The sequence below is a fragment of the Pangasianodon hypophthalmus genome, chromosome 30, assembly GCF_027358585.1.
Source record: "Pangasianodon hypophthalmus isolate fPanHyp1 chromosome 30, fPanHyp1.pri, whole genome shotgun sequence".
NCBI lineage: Eukaryota > Metazoa > Chordata > Actinopteri > Siluriformes > Pangasiidae > Pangasianodon > Pangasianodon hypophthalmus.
In genome coordinates, this window is record NC_069739.1 from 5027215 (window position 1) to 5049637 (window position 22423).

The following is a 22423-nucleotide window of genomic DNA, read 5'->3' on the forward strand; positions in this document are numbered from 1 at the left end:
ACATTAACTGCACTTCATGACCACCCTGTCGTTGATTGTTTTCCTATAACAGAAACACCCCCAAGTGTTTAATTCCTTACTTAAAGCACACCAAATTAGACTAATTAAAGAATAAGGCTTTAAAAGTATCGAAAAAGATAATTATGCATTTGTAAACAGTGCTGTGTAATTTGCCTCATTTGACTGCTTGATTAAACAACAGCAACTGGGATTTCGCCAATTAGCAACCAATTAGTTTGACACCCATTTGCAATTTAGACTCAAATTTTTCAGCTAATTGTACGCAGTGTTTCAGGAGTGAGAAGCAGCGAAGAACAGGGCAGTCAGCGTCTGTGGGTGGCCAAAGCAGTTCAAATCCCAAAGGGCATTGTGGCCAACTACTCACTTCACTGTGGAGGCTGAAAAAGCCTTTTTGAGGCGCAGCTGAAAAACCTTTCTAAGCATCCAGCATGAGCGATAAATCACACAATGCTTTGGAGTGCAACTAGCGTATAAAGAACTCTTTGTAGAAAGGGAGGAGTACAATAAGCATGACTCATTGGGCTCTAATTAAATTTATGTGACTGAGTCAGTGCGTAGTTGTGTGTGCTGACAGAAAGCGTTCTCTTATGAAGAACTGTAATGAAGTGACCAAGTGTATCAAGAAATGTTCCAGAGTTTGGGTCAGGAGTAAATCTTTGTTGTGGAAGTTGGAAGTGATGGTGCAGTAATGACATAATAACGGTGATGACGAGTTCAGTAAGTGTATGATGGATGCAGGCGGCTGAACTGAGTTGCCCTGAATTTAAAAAGAAATGAACGAATTTAAGGAAGGAAAGAAGGCAGGAGTCAACTTTGATCTCTTCAGGTCCGTGAGCATGTGTGTGAAAGATGTGCTCGTAATATGAACATGCATTAAAAAAAAATGGTTAAAAAAATGATATTCAATCAGATTTCAGAGCTGCTGGTGTTGATTAATTTTCTAAACCAGCAGGTCTGACAGTAGTAATGAATACACAGGTTTATATTAATGAATTTGTACTAATATGTGAGTAATTGTTGATATAGTGAGGATTTCTGGAACGAGATGTTTATTTCTCATTTCTCAAAGGAGTCTCCAGTGTCATACATAAAGTTGTAACTTTAATTTTTATAACATGAGAAAGTTTTCAGGAGATTGTTTGTTAATAGCTGCTATAATCTAACTGATAGCAGGAACAAATGTTTTTTTTTTGCAATGTTCCTTAATTTAAAAAAATCAACGCTGACAACCAGCTGTGAAATAAAAGGAATAAATCACTTCAGGATGTGTTGTTATTGGAAAAACAACAACTTCAGGGGTTAACCCTGTATTTTCCTACAAAAGCCCCATCCTAATTTATTCCTTAATCACTATCAAATCCTAATGAGACTCTAAAATAAGTGCTTTATTATTACAACATATGTATGTGGGCTTTTGTGATTTGATCTAGAATGTTCCAATAAAATAATTATTAATACTAATAGATTAAAAATAAAAAAACAATCATAGTAAACATTTTTTTCAAAAGATTTTCAAGTATTTCAAAATTAATTTTTTTTAAAGCTAAAATATAGAAATATATGTTGTTGAAAAACATATGACTGGCAGTGTAGTTCAAATGGTACTTCGGAAATATTATAAACAACAGGTCCAAGAATGACGTCAATCTTTTTTTGCACTTAAATCTGCTCTCAGATGCTAACAGTTCTCCAATGTAATGCTTTATTTATCACAAAGCTTAGCCTATAGATAAAATCCTCTCTGTATGTTTGAAACCACACCCTGTTCACTACATCATTATATAATGCACGAGTTAGAGATTTTTTTTTTGTAATCATCATAATGATGTCTGAAAGCACAATGAAGAACACCTATAGTGTAGAGCTCTTTTGCTATCCCATAATGCACTGCATTGGGGTGGTGTCTAAACTCCCATAATGCACTTTGTAGTTGGCTAGTACTAGTATCAGTTGAAGATAAATGTATATAGTGTAGTACAAATGTTGAATTCAAGTGAACTTCAAACGAATTAGACAGACTTCTTGACAAAAAAAAAAGAAAAGAAAAAAAAAACATTCCAACCATTTTTCTATTCACATATAACTATTCTGTATTGAGATATTCCATTTTTAGAATATTTAAAATACTTTACAATGACTTGTTTAACCAAAAAAAAAAAAAAAGGAATATATGGTATCCAAAATATATTGACTAGATGTGCATTTGTTTTGGTTGAACTTGTGCTGATTGTTTGTCTTCTATAAATCTGTTCTTCTGAGGAAAAGAACAGAATTTCCACTGAGGATGGTTAAATATGAGAGACGTTTGGTTAGAGAGTGTATAATACATCATTATTTGTTTAGGTTTGTAACCATGCTGGTTCTTTTCTCCAGACTAATCATCTCCATCAGTCCAACAACATCCTGCTGCTGTTGTCCTGTGCTTTGCATCAGTGCGTGATGTTTGTTGGAGTAAAGGTTTGTCTAGACTACTTGTCGTCTTAAGCACATGGAGTCAGCGCTGGGTATTGTAAAGGAAGAGTAAGGACATAACTGTGACGACTAGTACAGAGAGGGTGTGATGATTCTGAGATGCCGAGCTGTTCATACACATGCTTTTGGCAGGCGGTCGAACTGATTTCAGCTTCGGGGGAGGCATGATCGTGCCCTGAACCTGAGGAGAGGGAAGTTAAGAGACGTCAGCTTTGGCTACATGCGCATCATAAATTTCACAGAATGATGAACATGTGTGTGGCAGCTGTGCCTCTAATATGAACATTCACAGAGAAATAACATAAATGAAATGAATTGGTTCTCAAACTAGGATGGCCACAGGGAGGCGCTAAGGGGGCATTTGGATCTCAGAAACTGTATTTTTTGAAATTGTCTCAATTTATAAATCTGCTGTGGCCAAATCTAAAAACGTGGTTTGTGTTTAAAAATAAAAATATTATTAAAATAAAATGTGTGCCAACAAATTACAGTTCATGGCCAGCTTGATGAGCCCATGAACGAGGGGGAATGTAATTTGCAGTGTTTTATTTTAGCTTTTAAATGCTTGAAAAAATTCTACCTCCCAATTTTACCCCACTGTTGAGGGATAAAATAATAAATAATAAATAAAATAATTATTTAAAAAATATATTTTTAAATAATTATTTAAAAATAAAAATAAAAATTAAATATTATAAAAACTATTATAATAAACAAACAAATAACCAACCAAACAAACAAATAACCAACCAAACAAACAAACAAACAAATAAACAAACAAACAAATAAATAAATAAGCATGTTATGCCAACTTTTACCATTAGGTCTACTATTTATTTGTTTGTTTGGTTTTTTGTTTGTTCATTCTCTCTCTGCAGTGAGAGCTACGCTTATGAGCTAATAGTGAATACAAATATACAAGTATTGTGGGATTAGTATGAATAACTTTGAAGAAAACCACAGCTTGGGCCGAAAGATGGCCTGGGTTAATGAAACATCATTGTACCGAACAAGTATTGAACAAAACATGCTGTTAAAAAAGCACCCCGCCCACCTAATTTTTATTTTTTTTTTCACTTACCAGCCACTCATCATAACCCAGCTTGGAGCAGCGCACATTCACTGGGAGCTTCAGCACAACTTCATTGAAGTCTTTTCCTCTCTTCTTTGTCCATCGGAACTTGTCCATGGCTTCGGTGAATGAAAGGTTGCTGTATTTCTTCGGACTTTTAATCACAAAAGGCCATGTCCTGCATAAAGAACAGCTGATTTATGTTAACTGAGTTTCTAATCATCTCTAATATATATTCTAATTAGACTAATTAAAGGGTAAAAAGGGTTGCACTGTTATAACATGGAGGCATTTGTTAACTTTTCTGGCATGGTCTGGGTCTACTTGCATCCTTATAGTGAAGAATCACTTCAAATTAATACAGTAAGCTTGTAGGTTGCTGTTGTAGGAAAATAATCAGTGATGGGTGATGGCTCCTACTTGGTGCAACACAAAAGCGTTTGTCTCTCGTCAAAAGATAGTGAGTTCAAATCCCGACGTTGCCACAGCCATCCGTGGCTGAGAGTCCAAGAGAGCAGAATTGGCTGTGCTCTCAATAGAAATGATAATACATTGGAACAAGCGCATTAATATAATCTCGTGATTTGACTTGCAACCGGAACTACTGTCAGAATGTCCAATCAGAATTGAGTGTTGTGCTATAAGTGTGTGTAAACTATCAACTCCTACAGAAGTAAACTAAATTGAACTAGACGCTTGAATGATTTTTCTAACTCTGTATGACGGTTAAAGCTCCTTACATGAATTGTGTGTGTGTGTGTGTGTGTGTGTGTATTTTTGGGAAATGTGGTCAGTGGGGGTGTAAAGATCTACATCTGTGTAGCACTGCCTCGTCTAAACCCTTCTGTACCGCACAAAACAGCTCATGGCAGTAGGAGGGGGAAGTAAACACACAGCATCAGCGGAGCCTGTCAGATGGTTTCCATTTCAGAGCCCCCTACTACTCACACACTTCAGCACGTGCACACACACACACACACACACACATGCTCCCTCATATGCAAACAAACACACAGGCACAGGCATAAAACAAGATGGACACCTTTTTCCCTTTATCTGAACTGGTTATTTGAATCTTTGGTTACCATTTTATCTATATTGTTCAGTCATTTTTTAGTGATTAGCAGCTATAAAAGGGTGTACATATTTACTACTACACTCCAAGAAGAAGATCTGAGGGGTAAATTATTATATAACTGCATTACAAACATTTACAAGGAAGGCTGATTTCTTGCATGGCTTTGTGTGAGACAAAGGATTTGACTGTGTGGCTTCAGCACTCGCGTCTGCTTTTCAGCTCTCGCGTGTTTATTAGCACCAGACCCAAGTCGATTTTTACAAGAGCAGGCCTTATATGTCTCTCAGCTTGAAAAAATCCATTTTGTCCTCTTTGCTAGAGAGGCTCAGCAGGACCGATGGTTCCCTTCCTGCACATGACAGCATATGTGCAGATACAATAGCTCATGTACAGAACGCAGATATGTTTTTAACCAGGTTGAGTTTGGTCATGGTGTGATGTGTGCAATAAAAGTGACCCATGAACTTCAATAACACACTAAAATAAAAAAAAATAGGGCGAGTTATGACTAATAAAAAATAGGGCGAGTTATGACTTTTTCATTTGCAAAAGCAGAACTAACACAAACCTCAACACATGCAAGACTCTAGATGTTTAAAAGATGTTTTTGAACAGTTATACCAGGGACCCAGGCTGCCTGAGGGGCAGGGGAGAAAAAAATAAAATGGGCACAGTGGGGCCAAGAGAGGGCACATTTCATTGCACGCAGGAGCACCTAGAGGGCATGTCATCCCATCTTCTTGCATGTAGGGTAGCCTATAGGGCACTGCATCTCATTTTCTCTACACAGTAAGGGCACCTACTAGGGCACTTCATCATGTTTCCTAGGATGTAGGGGAAACCTATAAGGCACTGCATCACATATCGTCCACTGGAAGGCACCCTAGAGGGCACTTCTTCATGTTTTCTCATATGTAGGGGCAGCCTAGAGGCCGGTTCATTGCATTTTCTCGCACACAGCAGCACATCATCAAGTTTCCTTATATGTAGGGGAACCCTGTAGGGCACTGTGTCATATATTCTCCACTGTAAGGGCAACTATTAGGGCACTTAAACATCTTTCCTTGGATGTAGGGGGACCTTATAGGCAATACATCACATATTCTCCACGGGAAGGGCACCCTAGAGGGCACATAATCATGTTTCCTTAGAGGTAGGGGAACACTATAGGGCACTGCATCACATATTGTCCACTGGAAGGGCACCCTAGAGGGCACATAATCATGTTTCATTGGATGTAGGGGAACCTTATAGGCACTGCATCACATATTGTCCACTTGGGCATATAATCATGTTTCCTTGGATGTAGGGGAACCCTATAGGCACTGCATATTATCTACTGGAAGGGAACTGCACATATTATCTACTGGAAGGGAACCTTGGGGGCACTTCATAATGTTTTCTCTTATGTAGGAACAGCCTAGAGGCCAATTCATTGCGTTTTCTTGCACATAGCGGCACATCATCATGTTTCCTTGGGTGTAGGGGAACCCTATAGGCAGTGCATCACATATTATACACTGGAAGGGAACCTTGGGGGCACTTCATCATGTTTCCTCTTATGTAATGGCAGCCTAGAGGTCAATTCATTGCGTTTTTTTGCACATAGCGGCACATCATCATGTTTCCCTGGATGTAGGGGAACCCTATAGGGCACTGTGTCATGTATTATCCACTGGAAGTGAACCTTGGGGGCACTTCATCATGTTTTCTCATATGAAGTGGCAGCCTAGAGGCCAATTCATTGCGTTTTCTTGCACATAGCGGCACATCATCATGTTTCCTTGGATGTAGGGGAACCCTATAGGGCACTGTGTCATGTATTCTCTATTGGAAGGGCACCCTAAAGGGCACTTTTTTACATTTTATCTACTTACGTAAGAGGGCTCTGAATTTCCTTGACTCCGATGAATTTGAGCTGGCCGGTGATCTCAGGAAGGCTCTCACACCTGGTCAGGTTGATTCGAGGGTAGTACAGCAGATATGACAAGCACATCTCATCCCTCGTGCTCAAGCCACCCTGCAGAGAAGCAAATTACACTGACGAATTTCCAAAATCTCCATATCAGCCTAACAGTGTACTGTTAATGTAACACAGCCTGGTGTAATGATGTAATTTGTGCAATCTAAATGCTTTGACTGGTTTTAACGATGCAAACATACAGCTGTATGCAAAAGTTCTGGCACCCCTGCCAAAGTTACATATGTGGGAGCCCATGGCTGTTGAGTGTTAGCACAAGGTTTGAAGAGTCAGAGAATTTATAATGCTCTGAAATTTTTATTCCTAACGACAAGTCTTGACCTATGTAACAAGTCCGAATGAGTCAATTAAGACTTAATGAGTTAAATAAGTTCTGAGATGCTACAACTGGTAGGGTTTCCAAACTTTTGCACATGCCGCATATAAAGTATAAATATAAAGCCAAATATAAAATAACTGCATATTAATATCTGCAAAAAAATAAAAATAGTTTGCTGCTGAGGTTGTGTTTGCTTCTTTTCACTTAAAAAAAGGTTAAACTGAGCTGATCTAGTCAGAGGAAAACAAGGTTAATACACTTTAATACCAAAATACTTTTCCTATGATTCTGGAAAAAAAAAAGATGGTTAATTGTGTATTTGTACAAAACATAACACTGTAATTTGCTTAATTTCAATCCTAATAATGCAATGATATGGGATTCAGTCAATTAGCAACCAACTGTGTTTGATAGCGCTTTGTAATTTATAGTCAATTGTCCTCATTCATTCCACTTAGTACAGCTAATTATACACAGTGTTTGCTCAGAGGCATGGCTAATAGAGAGATAAAAGTGAGCCAAAAAAAAAAAAAATTGACACAACATATTATTTTCAGTTAGCTCTTCAGACATAAGGGAAACCACTAGAATATATAGATCAAAGATGGTCTAAAATCAAGTGTAATGCAAGCCAATAATCTTACCCATGTCATGTTCTTCCTGCCTTTAGTGTTATATATGCATTCAGTAATTAACGAGTCCCCCTGGAGGCAGTAAAAAAAAAAGGCCATCAACAGAACCATCATGATATAGGTATATGAGCATGCCTGAGACCACGTAGGCCACTAACAGGCCACTTACATGTATATTAAGTAGTTAATACTGAAACATTGCTTAAATTATGTGCATAATTATAACTGAGGCAGCTGAGGCAGAGTAGGATACTGAAATTAAGTAAAGTCTGTACTGCACTAGAATAAAGTAGATAAAACCGAGGCAGGGGCAACAGTACACTAGAATAACATAGATAAAACCGAGGCAGAGGCAACAGTACACTAGAATAATGTAGATAAAACCAAGGAAGAGGCAACAGTACACTAGAATAACATAGATAATATCAAGGCAGACGCAACAGTACACTAGAATAAAGTAGATAACATCAAGGCAGAGGCAACAGTACACTAGAATAAAGTAGATAACATCAAGGCAGAGGCAACAGTACACTAGAATAAAGTAGATAACATCAAGGCAGAGGCAACAGTACACTAGAATAAAGTAGATAACATCAAGGCAGAGGCAACAGTACACTAGAATAAAGTAGATAACATCAAGGCAGAGGCAACAGTACACTAGAATAAAGTAGATAACATCAAGGCAGAGGCAACAGTACACTAGAATAAAGTAGATAACATCAAGGCAGAGGCAACAGTACACTAGAATAAAGTAGATAATGCCGAGGCAAGAGGCAGTAGAATACCAACAGGCAAAAGCTGCCGCTCTGGGTTCAGTGGCTGAAACTCCTGGAAGTTGAAGTCGAAGTGCTCGTCTGAGGAAAGAGGAGGAAGCTCAACCTGCTGACGGAAATGCCTGGTCCTGATGGCTCTGCCGGCCAGGTGAGCATGGAGCAGGACTGCAAACACCTGAACACCACTGGGCATCTCACTGTCCAGAGACTGAGGAAAACAGAGAAAAGACAGATAGAGGGATGGGTGTGATATGTATAACAATTATGTGATCAGATTTATGGAACTCAATCAACTAGTTCTTATTTATTATGGAAATCTGCCAATGTGTGTGTGTGTGTGTGTTTCATACTTCCTGCAGACACTCTTGCATGCAGTGACCCTCAGTAACGTAGTCCTGTAACCCAGGAGGCAGCATGTGGTAAAGGCTGACCCACACCCCTGTCTCTATCACCCCTGCATCATAACTCCGCAGCCTGGGGGTATAGTACAGACGTAGACCCGAGCTGTCCACTATTCCTGAGTGAGAGAGAGAGAGAGATTGCAAACATGGAAATGATGGCCTTGTTTGGCTTTAGTGTTGCGGTGCCACTGCTTTAATCACTGTAATTTTTGTTTTTTGATTGCGTATTATTATAATTAATCAAGGCAATTAATTTCAGCCAATTTCCAGCCAATTTTTACGGCACTGTTTGCAACATGAAAATAGTTGTCTTTTAAAGTTTACTCTTGGCAGTTGCGGCTGACATGTTGTCTTGAACCATAGATCTTTGGGGGCAGTATTGTAGTGCTGTAATATATATGTGACAAATAAAGGCTGCTTCCTCGTTTCCCATTCAACCTCCACCCCCTAACACCTTCCCACCCCAATTTGGTCACCTGCCAATTCCCACCCACCAGCCAGCTCTTCCCTTTCACACGACAGCTACCAAACTGAGAGGATAAGGGCTAACACATGCTTCCTCTGAGACATGTCAAGACAGCCAACTAGATCTTTTTAAATTGTTGCCCATGATGCATCACAGGGCAGACGAAAGCGCTATCGACCCACTTCCACATACATGAGCTCACAGAATGCCTTGTGCTGCTGTGATTGACAGGAGACAGAGAGTACGCCATCCCTCTCACGCAGAGAGCCCTTATGTGTTAATATTTGTTGTAAAATAAAAATAGCCATCCTCTCTGCCACCAGTGTCATCATCACTGATCATATCGGACAACAGTTCTGCCTACTCTCCACACTGAAAAGGCTAAAAGTAGACTTTTCATCAGGTCTAGTTAGAATGGACCGACAGACACTTGGACAGTTCAATACAACGAAAGTATGGCTGTGCAATCTGGAGTTGGAAAATGTAAGAAAGTTGTTTTTCTTTCGTAATAGGCGATCGATAATGCTAGTAGGCTTCTATTGACAAAGTACTCTGGCTCAGTCGGCGTGACCGCGCATGGTTTTAAAGCCCTACAACCTTTTTCCTTCACAGTAAAATCCAAGTGTTGTTTTACTTCAGACATTTACTCTCATCCTGAGCTAAAAAACATCCTCACTAACTACAGGGTCTGAATTAGACCATGCAGGCATACATCCAGCTCCCCCCTGAGGTAGTTTAACATTCTATACATACATTAATGCCCCTGCAGTTTTTTCAGCTAGAAGTCAAAGCAGGCTGAGTCCAAAAATCTCCTTGCTTCCTCGATGTTACTTCAGGGAAGTTGGCCATTAAAATGCATTCAGAGGAATCAAGGAGGATTTTGGATCAAGGAAAGAAACTATGGCCCACTATTGTAACTGCATTTTCTTACTATGATTATAATGTCTGCAATCGAGTCTAATATCTCAGGCAACATCTCAGCAAAACAGGAAGTCGGCCATTTGCCAAACATTTGGAGTTTTAAAAAGAACTTTTTTTTCACTTCTTCTCCTACAAATTTTGTCCAAAAGTGTAAATTTTTTTAAAATGTGGATCACAGCATCGTGAGACCAACCCAAACAAAACTTGCTTCACAGATTTTTGATAAGAAGGATGGTTTGCCCATAATGTACAAACAAATTTGACAGTCACCAAACAGGAAGTGAGACCATTTCTCTGAAATGCTTTTATGTATTGACACTAAACTTGGCACATATGTGGTACAACATGACTTGATTCTAACAAACAAGCTTCGAGTTCATTTGCAACTTGGGAGGGCTACTGAAAACAGGAAGTGGGGCAATATCTTCACAATGAGTTTATGTACTACCATCAAATTTAGTATATCTTCTTGGGCACAAGTGCGCATGGTCCCATTGACTTTTGGTCTTCCTCCGTCACTAAGGGGTGGAGCCAAAAAGTGCTTGGCTCCTTAATTTCTGCTATATTTATAAAGTGAATTCACAAAATTCACTTTAAAGTGAAGCCAAGGATGTCTAATTTTATAACTACGTTTGTTCTCAATTCCTCCTGTCCTCGACTGCTTTTTTACATTCATTCTCTGCTTCCTTGGATAGAGGAACTAAGAAGCGAGGAAGAAAAGCGAGGAAAGGAACTAAAGAGGTGTGATTCAAGAAAAGAGAATCACCCTAGGTTTGCTAATGGGATCATGATGTTCCATTTGCTCCATGCTCCTACCACAGACTCCATTTCCCAGGATCCTTGTTCAAAAAATGAACCAGAAAATGAGTCGCATGACCAATCATGATCTGCTATCGTGGGGCTCTAATTACAAATGCCTGTTCCTAATCAGCACACTCCTTATAAATAATCCAGTCTTTGACTGAATCTTTGTGACGTGTCAGTCCTAGCATTGTACCAGTGACATGGGCAGGTGTGCATGCTTTATTAAAGTGTCATGGTAATAGGGTGGTATACTTCTCTGTAAAGCAGGGTTGTCAAAATGAACCTCCAACAGCACATAGACCGGATCTGCAGCTGTTCCTATTGACATTCCCACATGCGGAGGATAAGTGAAGCCCTGCAACAGAAATATATATACAGAGGACATTTTAATGCTATGAATTCAAGGCACCTGATATTGTGTTAAGGTTCCTACTGCTTTAAGTCAATATGAACGAACTTTTTTGGACAATGCTACTAATTTCCCAAAAGATTCCCATTGTACATCTGCAAAAGTGACAGTCTAGCAGTAATAAGTTAAGGTGTATAAGGTTATTAAACATTACAATGACATGGAAGACAGAACAAGTGCATATACATGTCGAAGCTACTTCTCACCTCTCCACCAATGGCCCATGCAAAAATGACAGTTTGGCATGTCACGAAGGAGTCGGGCATGTTGGGATGGAAGCATTCATGTCCGATCTCCAGCTCGCTTTCATTCAGGTTGCTATCACACTGATAGAGCAGGATGTGGTGGATCAGACTCTCATGGCCTTTCTGGATCAGTGGTTCAATCTGCAGAAAGACCAAAATGTAAGATCATAGGGATTCAGAGCTGAGGTCAAAACACTCCACGTAATACTAGACTATACTATAGGACATCTCGACCTGTTTAACTTTTAATGTGGTTATAACTCAATTCCTGTGTAGCATTTTATTCCTTTATCTTGTCCTTAGCATGAATGGCTGAATAAATGTTGAATTCAATTTACATAACAATAGACTCTCACAAAGAAGCTTTACAGAAATTTTGGTTTAGATCTAGATTCCTACTAAGCAAGCCAGAGATGGGAGTGGCAAGGAAAAACTCCCAGAAATGGGATAAGGAAGAAATATTTCAAGGAATCAGTGTCAGAAGGAAACCCATCCTCTTTTGGGTGAGACTGGATAGTGAGATTTTGGCATATATAGCCAAGCCAAGCAAGACTTTATACCACAGCACTACTGAATTCTTGAATCTGATTGGTCAGAAGGTGTCCATTAATTTTCTATAAGAGCAGCTCTGAAAATATTTAACATGTATGGAAGGAATCTCCAGTGTCAGGGCTTTATAACCTTCGATGTTTTCCACCCCTGGAAAGTCAGATGAGTTGGCCTTCTGGTTTCTGGATAGCATGACGATTTTTTTTTTTGCTTGTTTGTTTTTATCTTATTAACTTCAAGAGAGAGAAAAAAAAAGAGAGGCTGGTCAGGGAACGACCTCTTATAGCTGTTATACGCGATAACAGGAACGAACTTATAACATTAAATGTAACTGTGAACAGATGAAAGGTATGGCAAACTGTAAAAATGGTCAAACTTCTGTCAAATTAGAAGAATAAACACTTAGGTACTGATGTATATAGACACTGAGGTATATCAGAAGATAATTTTGAGGCCACATCACACCGCCTGTTTGTTGCCCCCAAGTATTTTATTCCTCCCCAGTATTCTAGTATTTCTTTTCACTATATTCTAACATATCTACACTGGCCAAAAATATACAGATATACAAGACAGTATAGATGTCTGTATGTAATTGAGTGTGTGTTGGTGTGTTGCAGAAAGGACAGGGCCAGATGTGTTAGCTCTGGGATAAGAAATGAGGGATTTTGGACCGAGCCTCCCCCTCACAGTAGGGGTTTCTTTTCTGTTGCAGCAGGAATTCTAAATATAAGCATTCTCAACAGGCGGATCTGTGTTTCTCTCTGGAGGGTTTCCGTTTGGAGCTGTGTGACTCAAGGCCAAACGGTGGCCGAATAAATATTCAAGCATTTCTCTTCCTTTCTTTTCTCTTCTTTTCATCTTATTTACACACAGGGAAACCATTTCAGTTCGTGGCTTTAAACAACTGGAATCTTATAAAAGAAATGCACATCAAAGAAGCACTAGTATCCAAGACATTCTTCCAGGTCTTAATGCCATAATTAATGCCAAAAGTGTGTATTAATATGATGCGAGCCCTGCATTTATCTGAAGTCTAAGGCTTAGCTGTGAGGTTTAATGAAATATTAACAACTGTAATTGTAACAGATGAAATATTCTATTATTTTGGAGCAAATGACCCCAAATGGACATTATGAATTTTCCACTATCCCAAGCCCTGGCATTTTGGTTTCTGCTCATTATTTACCATCACAACTGAAAAACCATATTCTCTATCTCTCAATCACTGCTGATGATATGTTGAAATTATCAGCCCAAATAGAGATCAAATCTAGGAGATCTGACACATCTGAGCCCTTCTACACTCTGGGCTAGAAAGAAATCAGCCCCAGTCTTGCTTCTCGCTTCTTCATACCATTCGGCGTGTATAATGAACCACACATATATTGATGCCTTTTCAAATTTGAAAAACAAAGGGGGGATTGGCCCTGCTAGCCCATTTACAGTACAGTACACCCCTGATTGAAATAATATGAAATCCAATTACGTTGCTCATACAAATTCGCTGAATTCTTTACCAGACTCGAAGTGCGTACAATAACAGCGTGATCTGAATATAGACAGTGAGGGCATTGTGGCCGGGATTTTCCACTTCCATCAGGCCGACCATCATACATCTGTGTGGAGGACCACAAACGGGCGGAAAAGACACACACACACACACAAACACACATTCACAGCCTGCTGTGGTACTGAAGGCCAGCTGCTTTTTTTCTTTTTTTTTTCTTTCTTTGGAAATATACAGTCCTGGTGCTCTGAGGTCAGATGAAAATGATCCAATTTTAACTATAAAGTGGAACATTAGTAAAATTATTATATTTAAAAATGTTTATAGTGTATATAATAGAAATGAAGATGCCCATTTTACTTTTTTTTCCTTTGAGAATCTCTCTCTGCTTTTTTATTATGGGTTTTAATGCTTTAAAGCCTGCTTAATGATAGTGGATAGCGGGGTGTGTCACCTAAAAATGGCAGCTTTTGAAGGTATAATAAGCAGGTGAGCCATAGAAGATACATAAAGAATAGGGTGTGAAACAAAGAGATGACAGAAAACTCATAAATCAGATGGAGCGCTGGAGAAAAAATACGTTAACTTGTTTTTCTTTAGTGCTCTTTAGTAAAGAAGTATATAATGCGTATCAAGCACTAAATCTAGATGAATGCTAGTGATCTAAAAACTAGCTAAAAGTAGGTCTTCAAAATATAAATGCTGAAAAAAAATCAAGATAGAAATCAATGAAAATTATGAGTATGAAACTTTTTTGTGAGGTAAGGGACTCAGTAACAAGAAAACTAACATACTCACTTTGATTACATGATGCTTTTTCTTCACGTCCGGGATTTTATACATCTGACACCAGTAAGTTGTGTCCTTTTGAGGCACTGGGACCTGTCTTAGGAGGATAATAAGTGTAATAATAAATAATAAAATACATGTAAGGCTGCACATGACATTACATTTAATTATAACAAAGCCCTGAATTCTTGAATCCGATTGGTCAGAAGGTGTTCAGTCATTTTCTATAACAGCAACTCTGACTGGTACTACAGTTCAAATGTCACGTTTATGGAAGAAGTCGTCTCCAGTGTTAGTGCTAGGAGAGGTAAAGTTGTGCAACATGGAAAAGTCTACAGGATAGTCTACAGGTGTTTTCACTTTGCAGTTTCTTGGTAATGTAACAAGCTGCATTTTTTGTAATATGAACTTCAAGAGAAAGAAAATAATCAAGCAATAGGCAAGTAAGCGATCGACCATGTATAGCTGCTATAATGGAAGTAGTAACCTTTCGCAAGATTTCCACAACATTACATGTAACTATAAATAGATAAACAGTATGATGCATCATTCTTTATTAATGTTGACAAATGGCTGTGGTATAAAAGGAATAAAAAATTTTGGGACATGCTGTTATTGTAAAAGAATCAGCTTTGGGGTGGTAACATTAACGCCGCTTCGTACTGGGCCACATCAAACCACCCCATCGTTGACTACTTTCCTATAACAGCATGCTCATAGTTGTTTAATTTCTTACAAAATACAGCTTTGAGAATCAAATGCACTTTACAAAAAACATTGTGCATAAACTGCAGTGATTTTTCACTTTACTCACGTTAATGTTCCGCAGCTCGAAGCTAGCTGTTCCATGAGGAACACTCTTGCTGGTCCCAGGGTTGAGGAAACGTAAACTTTTCCTCCCTCTGTTTACTCCATGGTACACCGGCCCTGACGGCCCAACATCTTCTTCATGAAATGCCCAGATCACCCGCATTGTACTACCCTGCGCAGACACACAATATGAGCAACTACAGCATTAACAAATCAGATCTTCACTAAGTATCTCAGACATTTGTCCTAAACTGACTTTGAAGCCTTGACCTTCTTAAGTTGGATTTTTATCAGCGTTTGGAGAATGCACATATTGCATTCCTGTAAAAAAAAAAAAAAAACACTTAGGGCTTCTAGGTTCAGTTCTCCTAAACCTTGGGTTGAGAATCCCACTATAAAAAAAAAAAATCATAAATGTTGCTACACACTGTAATTCTCACCCACCGTGATTTCTCTGTCATCGGGGTCACAGGTCTGCAGCTCCCTGCTGAACGCCAGCACAGTGTGTGTGTGGTTTTCTCTTGCATACAGCAGCTTGTAGTTCTGGACCTGATCTTTATGGACTCTTCTTTTGCTGTCTGCATAGTAGTCCTGGAGAACGAGTGGAAGAAAACCAATATGAACCAACTGTTGGTCTGGAGGTTTTGTCCACTGGATGTGTAATCAGTCTAAGGTTGTACAACGGCTTTTTATTTGTTCTCTGCACTCTGGTCATGTAGAAAGCAAATGAGTAAAAGTGTAAATAAAGTGCCTTGCAAAAGTATTCAACCCCATTACAAGTCATCAGATTCATCTGGATTACAAATGACACGCAGATTGTTCCAGCCAGTATCTTTATTGCAAACCAATATGTTCTTAGAATACATTTTCAAAGTCAAAGTTCATTATATGTCAGCAGTTTTTTTTTAAATGCTACTTGCATAAGTATTCAACCCCTTCAGACTAGTCTCTGTCCTGCTGAAAGGTGAAGTTTCTACCAAGCTGTAGTTTGTTTTAGCAGAATGAATCAGGTAATATCCCCCTGTATTCTGTTCCATCCATTCTCCCTTCATTTATGACAAGAAGCCCAGTTTCTGTGGATGAAAAGCATCCCTAGAGCATGATGCTACCACCACCATATTTCACTGTAGGGATGGTGATAGGGATGGCCTGCATTAGGCTTGTGCCACACATAGCGCTTTGAAACTTGCCTCAATCAAATATCTCAATCTTGGTCTCAACACACCAAAAAAACATCACTTCACTGGGTCATTCTCATGCTCTCATATGACCCTTCTTGAGCAATGGTTTCTTTACAGCCACCCTCTCATACAGTCCTGAATTATGCAGAGCTCTTGAAATGGTTATCTGGTGCACCTTCACTTCAATCTCAGCCACTGTACTCTGTAACTCCTTCAGAGTCTGTTGGCCTCATTGTGGTTTCCCTCACCAGTCTCGATCTTGTTTATGTGCTTGTTTATGAGTTTTGAGGGACTGCCAACAGCGAGTACTGGGATGCCCTCTTAGATATAATTTTACAACCTAATCCTAAGTTTAGAATCTTTAGCTTCCTTAGTCTTCATTTTCACTCGTTCCCTTCAAAGTGACAGTCCCTTCAATGACAAACTAACAATGGAAAAAAGTGTTTTTTGTCCAGAAAGATGGGAGCTGTTTTAGTATTTCACAGGTGAAGGCCTTGTTAAGATGATATTTTTTTAACTGGAGCTTCTTGAACCTGGGAGGTTGAATATTTATGCAAGTAGCATTTTTCAGTTTTTAATTTTCGTTGAAATACTTGCTATTTCACTGCAAGAGAACATGAGTTTGCAATAAAAATGCTAACAGGAAGAATATGTGTATTTATCATTTGTTATTCAGACACATCTGATCAATTCCAGGGACTGTAGTCTATCATAACCAAGCTTTATATTTTATTCATGTCATAAACAATAGCTGGGGGCATGGGGAATGGGTGGAAGGGAAGGAAAGAAAAGTAAAAATGAAGGAAGGAGGAAAGGAGAGGAGAGGAGAGGAAAGGAAAGCGAAAAGGCAGAAAGGAATTGAGGATGGATGGATGGATGGATGGACAGATCAGAAACAGCCTCTTGAGCCAATATTGGCTCTGAAAAACCCAGAGAAATAAAACTACCCCAAGAAAAACAAACCACTAGTAATCTGAAGAACTAAAACAGGTTGTAATGTGACAGATGTGCTTATCCCTTTTATTTAAAAGAGAAAGCCATGTGAAAGGATATAGGTAAATAACCACCTGTATCATAAAGGGGCTATAATACATATATAAATGAATATAAATGCATAGAATTTAAATCCCATATCTTTGGGAGGTTAGTCCTGTGCTCTTGGTTCTAGCTAGACTGGCTCTGTAATGTTCACTGTTCATATGAGCACACATAGAAAAAGCAGGATGAACTGATACATAAGTCTATGCTGAGATATAAACCACTGCATCAAAATTCATGCAAAACAATGGCCCATAAGCACTTGCAAATTGGTAACAATTAAACTGAATTGCAATTTTCCCATGAGAAGTAGTTGCCCAAAATGCCATAGCAAGGGCCAACTGCCAAAGTTTATCAAGCAATATAAACAAAAAAGCAGTTTATATCTCTTCATGTCAACAGTGTTACCACAAAAGACACCCAGAGATTTCACTGTAAGTGGGCTTATTACATTGATAGAACAATGGATATCATCTATCTTTTCATAAAGTTGTGTGGAAATGTTTCCATAGGCCAAACCAAACTAAAGAGTCCCAGCAAATTTAGAAATGTTTCGGTAATGCTGATTTTCTTCCCACTCACTTGTGTATGTCAATAAATACCAATTACCAAGTATGTTCATGGCAAAGCTGATTTACATTTAGCGATGCCTACAGAACTCCATAAAAGTCTACTCTCACAGAGGGCTGATTTTAAGGGGTGCCATTACTTTTGTCCTAATTGAATTTTGCCTAATCTTATTTGTCTTCATTTATGGATTTGTTATGGATTGCTTTCTTTCAGGTCATTAATATTAAATGACTTTCACAAACTTTTCTTTCAATTTGTTTGTATTTGAACTACATAAATCATCACTGTTTATATAATTTTAAGCAAATTAATCAAGGTTCACGTTAGTGAGTCTCCTTATAAATGTACACCAACTCCAGGAAAATTTTCATGAATCCCACACTTCTTGAGGACTATTTTCAATTCAATTTGTTCATATCTAACTTTATAAACGAGGCCCATTATCAGGGATGGGTCAAAACAATATTGTTTAGACAGTCACCACCCATTCCAGATGTTTCATGTTATCGTTGGATCACATCTGGCTTGTACTTGCATACACTTTCAGTGGACACCACTAGCAATCCACGCAGTGTGTGTGCACAGTTCTCAAGCTGTGGAAGTAAACGCACACTTCCTGTGGGTGCGAGAACTGTTTCTGCAGTACAGGAGATGGGGAATCATTTTTCAAACACTGCTGTACCACAGCCAACAGAGATTCGGTGCACTTTGAACATAAAAGTATAAAGATTTGACCACAGCCGGGCTGTTCTGATTATTCTAGAAGCTTCTCCAGGAAAACCAAAGCCTGACTGGATGTATTTTCACACATTGTGCTGGTTTTCCAGAGAATCCACTACCCTTGTTAAAGTGTACCAAAGTAGGCAGTGTTGTGTTTACCAACTGTTCAACTTTAACATTAGCTAGTGATAAACCTAAAACCTGAGCGTTGGAGAAAGTTTAATGTCTAGCTAGCTAACAAAACTGAATGATGGTAAAAGGTTTAATGTTAGCTAATGAAATGATGGTAAAAGCTTAAACATTAGCTAGCAAACAAAACTGGGTGATGTAAAAGCTTTAACTTCAGCTAGCAAACAAAATCGATGGCAAAAGCTTTAATGTTAGCTAAACCTGAGTGATGTTAAAGCTTTAATGCTAGCTACTGAGTTCTGGTAAAAGCTTGAATGTTAGCTAGCAAACAAAATTGACTGACTGTGAAAGCTTTAACGTTAGCTAGAAAACAAAACTGAGTGATGTGAAAGCTTTAACTTCAGCTAGCAAACAAAACTGAGTGATGGAAAAAGCCTTAATGTTAGCTAAACCTGAGTGATGTTAAAGCTTTAATGCTAGCTACTGAGTTCTGGTAAAAGCTTGAATGTTAGCTAGCAAACAAAATTGACTGACTGTGAAAGCTTTAACATTAGCTAGAAAACAAAACTGAGTGAGGTGAAAGCTTTAACTTCAGCTACCAAACAAAACTGAGTGACGGAAAAAGCCTTAACGTTAGCTAAAACTGAGTGATGTTAAAGCTTTAATATTAGCTAAGAAGTGCTGGTAAAAAGCTTTAATGTTAGCTAATGAGTGATGTGAAAGCTTCAAAATTAGCTAGCTAATGAAACTGAGTGTTGTGAAAGCTTTAAAGTTAGCTAGCTAACAAAACTAAGTGATGACAGCTTTAATTGAGAGCATTGGTGCAAGCTTTAACATTATCTAGCTAACAAAAATGAGTGGTGGTAGAAGCTTTAATACTATCTGGCTAAGAAAAATGAAAAATTTAATAATATTTAGCTTAAAAAATGTGTTTATGAAATATTTAATGTTAGCTAACTACCAAAAACTGAAAATTGCCGAAGCTTTAAACGTAGCTAACCACGAAAAATGAGTGTTGGTGAAAGAAAACTAAGTTTTAACTACTTTAGCTAACAAAAGTGAATGTTTTGTGTTTTGTACTGGCCACATTCACAAGAACATATACTGTATTTTCTAAAGGCATTCTTTGTTGTATATTTTAATATAGACTTTATGTTCATCTCAAAATTGAATCTCCTGTCCTAAACCATGCACAGTTGCAGAAAATACCATAGTGCTGTACCCATGTACCCAAGATCCTGTACCAGGATCTTCATAATCGTCTGTAAACTCAATCTGATGTCAGGGATGAGATACTGAAAAAATTATATATATATATATATATATATATATATATATATATATATATATATATATATATATATATATATATAATTTGGCATACTGCAAGTCCACTATCTCACCTACATCTAAAGCTAACATGAATTTGGTGAGTAACTGGATATTATTGCATGCACATGAAAAACTAACACAGAGCAGATGAGCATTGGACACTGTGGATGATTTAACACCAGATTAAAGTTGGAGCAGTGCCTCCATCCATCCATCCTCTGTACCACTTATCCTACACAGGGTCACAGGGGAGTCTGGAGCCTATCCTAGGGGATTCAGGGCACAAGGTGGGGTACACACTGGTTGGGGTGCCAACCGAACTCAGGGCACAATCACACACACGCACTATGGACAATTCAGAAATGCCAATCAGCTTACAACACGTCTTCAGGAGGAAACCCTCGAAGCACAGGGAGAGCATGCAAACTCCACGCATGCAGGGCGGAGGCAGGATTCAAACCCCCAACCCCGGCAATGCGAGGCAACAGTGCTAACCTCTAACCCACAGCCCCCCTTCCTTGGGGCAACTAGAACTGTAATCTCATTTAACTCATCTGCTTTTTTTTTTCTTTCACATTCTCAGAATGCCTCTTTTCATTTTGACCAGTTTATCAGTAATGAAGTTACAAAATTGTATCACAAATCCTGCACATTTGTGTTAAAAAAATAATGTCTGACAATATAACAATGGACAATTACACTACATATTGAGCTACATGCTAAACACTTTTTTTTGGTTGTCCTTTTGGAGGAACCCTTAAATATTCTATGTGGATTTTTTTTTTTTTTTTTTTGCAAATGTGTGGGTGATTTTAAGAAATGCCTATGCAGTAAGTAAGAAAGTAAGTAAGTAAATAAATAAATTTTATTTATAATATAATATATAAATTTAAGGGAGATTGTCATTATTATTATTACTACTACTACTAATAATAATACTACTAATAATAATAATTTTTATATTGTATCTTAAATTTTGACATTTATTTATTTATTTTTTTAAATTAATTTTTTTGAATGTTTTTATTCTTTTTTTGTAAGAGCTGCATCTGTTTATATTGGACATATATTTTAAGATCCCTGCATTATAAGATGCAATGGAAGAAAAATACACTTGAAAATTAAAAACATAAAAAAATAAAAAATAAAAAAAAAATCAAAATACAGAAGTTTGAACAAGTTCATTCAACAAGTGCATCCAGTCAGGAGTTTTTGCAAAAATTTTTGCAATCATGCAGCTGTGTGTTGTCACACTGCCCCTCCAAGCAACTGAGGAAAGTTAGTGTAACTATTATTATAATTATTATTATTATTATTATTATTGTTAGGATAGTGTAAAAGTTGGAGCTCACGTGGAGATAAGGTTTCCCGTCTGCAATCCCTCCAAAGATGATATCAGACGAAGCCATGGCGCCGTTTGGAGACAAGCCGAAGCCGACATATCCTCTGGTTTGCGCTTGGATCTCGAGCGCGATGCTCGTTTGGTCAAACCTCCATCTCATCACGTATCTGCCGCGCGCGTCTAAAGCGGCTGCGTGCTGGTAGTCGGGCTGCTGAGAGCGCGCGAGGCTGAGGGTACAGAGCAGCACGGTGCTCAGGAGCGCGGTGTCCGACATGGTGCTGACCCTGATCGAGCAGGACAACGAGATCTTTACTCATATATATATATATATATGATAGATATAAATATATACACATATACAGCTGGAGTTTTGGAAACTCGCGGCGTCCGACTGAGAGCGCGCGCAGCTTTTCCCCCCTGGAACCGTGTGTGTGGAACGCCAAAGAGTGCATAAGCACAGTGGAATGATCTCCTCCTGACCTCACACCAGGGCTGTGTCATTAGCAAGCAGGATCTCATTTCCAGCCCAAAAACACCTGGAACTAGTTCAGTTATTACAAAAGGGTGGCATGTTTTTGTGTGTTTCCTTCTTTGGGTCGGTCACTGTGGTGCGCACGCATTTCTGATTTGCCTTATCCGCAGGATCGTTATCCACATTATGCATAATCCTCTTTTCCACTCTTCTAATCTTTATAATATTTTCTTCAACGTTTACATGACTTACTTGGTACTCCGATGGCGTATTAGAAGAAACGCAGAGGAAGAACGATCACTAGCGCCACTACTCCGCTCAAACACACTCGCACGACATTTCACTGGAATGTAATAGTTACTTTATACATTCCCAAAAAAAAGGAAT

The 22423-nt window shown here is 38.5% G+C and overlaps 1 protein-coding gene across 1 annotated transcript; it reads right to left on the reverse strand.

The window, feature by feature from the left end:
* Positions 1–1053: 1053 nt before the first annotated feature.
* moxd1 (monooxygenase, DBH-like 1) lies at positions 1054–21976 on the reverse strand. Its single transcript, XM_026917450.3, has 12 exons — positions 21575–21976; positions 15697–15843; positions 15257–15424; positions 14452–14535; positions 11556–11735; positions 11193–11295; positions 8699–8865; positions 8365–8556; positions 7588–7647; positions 6521–6663; positions 3575–3743; positions 1054–2674 (listed from the first exon to the last, which is right to left on the reverse strand). Exons 1-12 carry the CDS (start codon positions 21836–21838, stop codon positions 2516–2518), a joined length of 1836 nt encoding a protein of 611 aa, XP_026773251.3. The 5' UTR covers positions 21839–21976; the 3' UTR covers positions 1054–2515.
* Between the last annotated feature and the right edge of the window lie 447 nt (positions 21977–22423).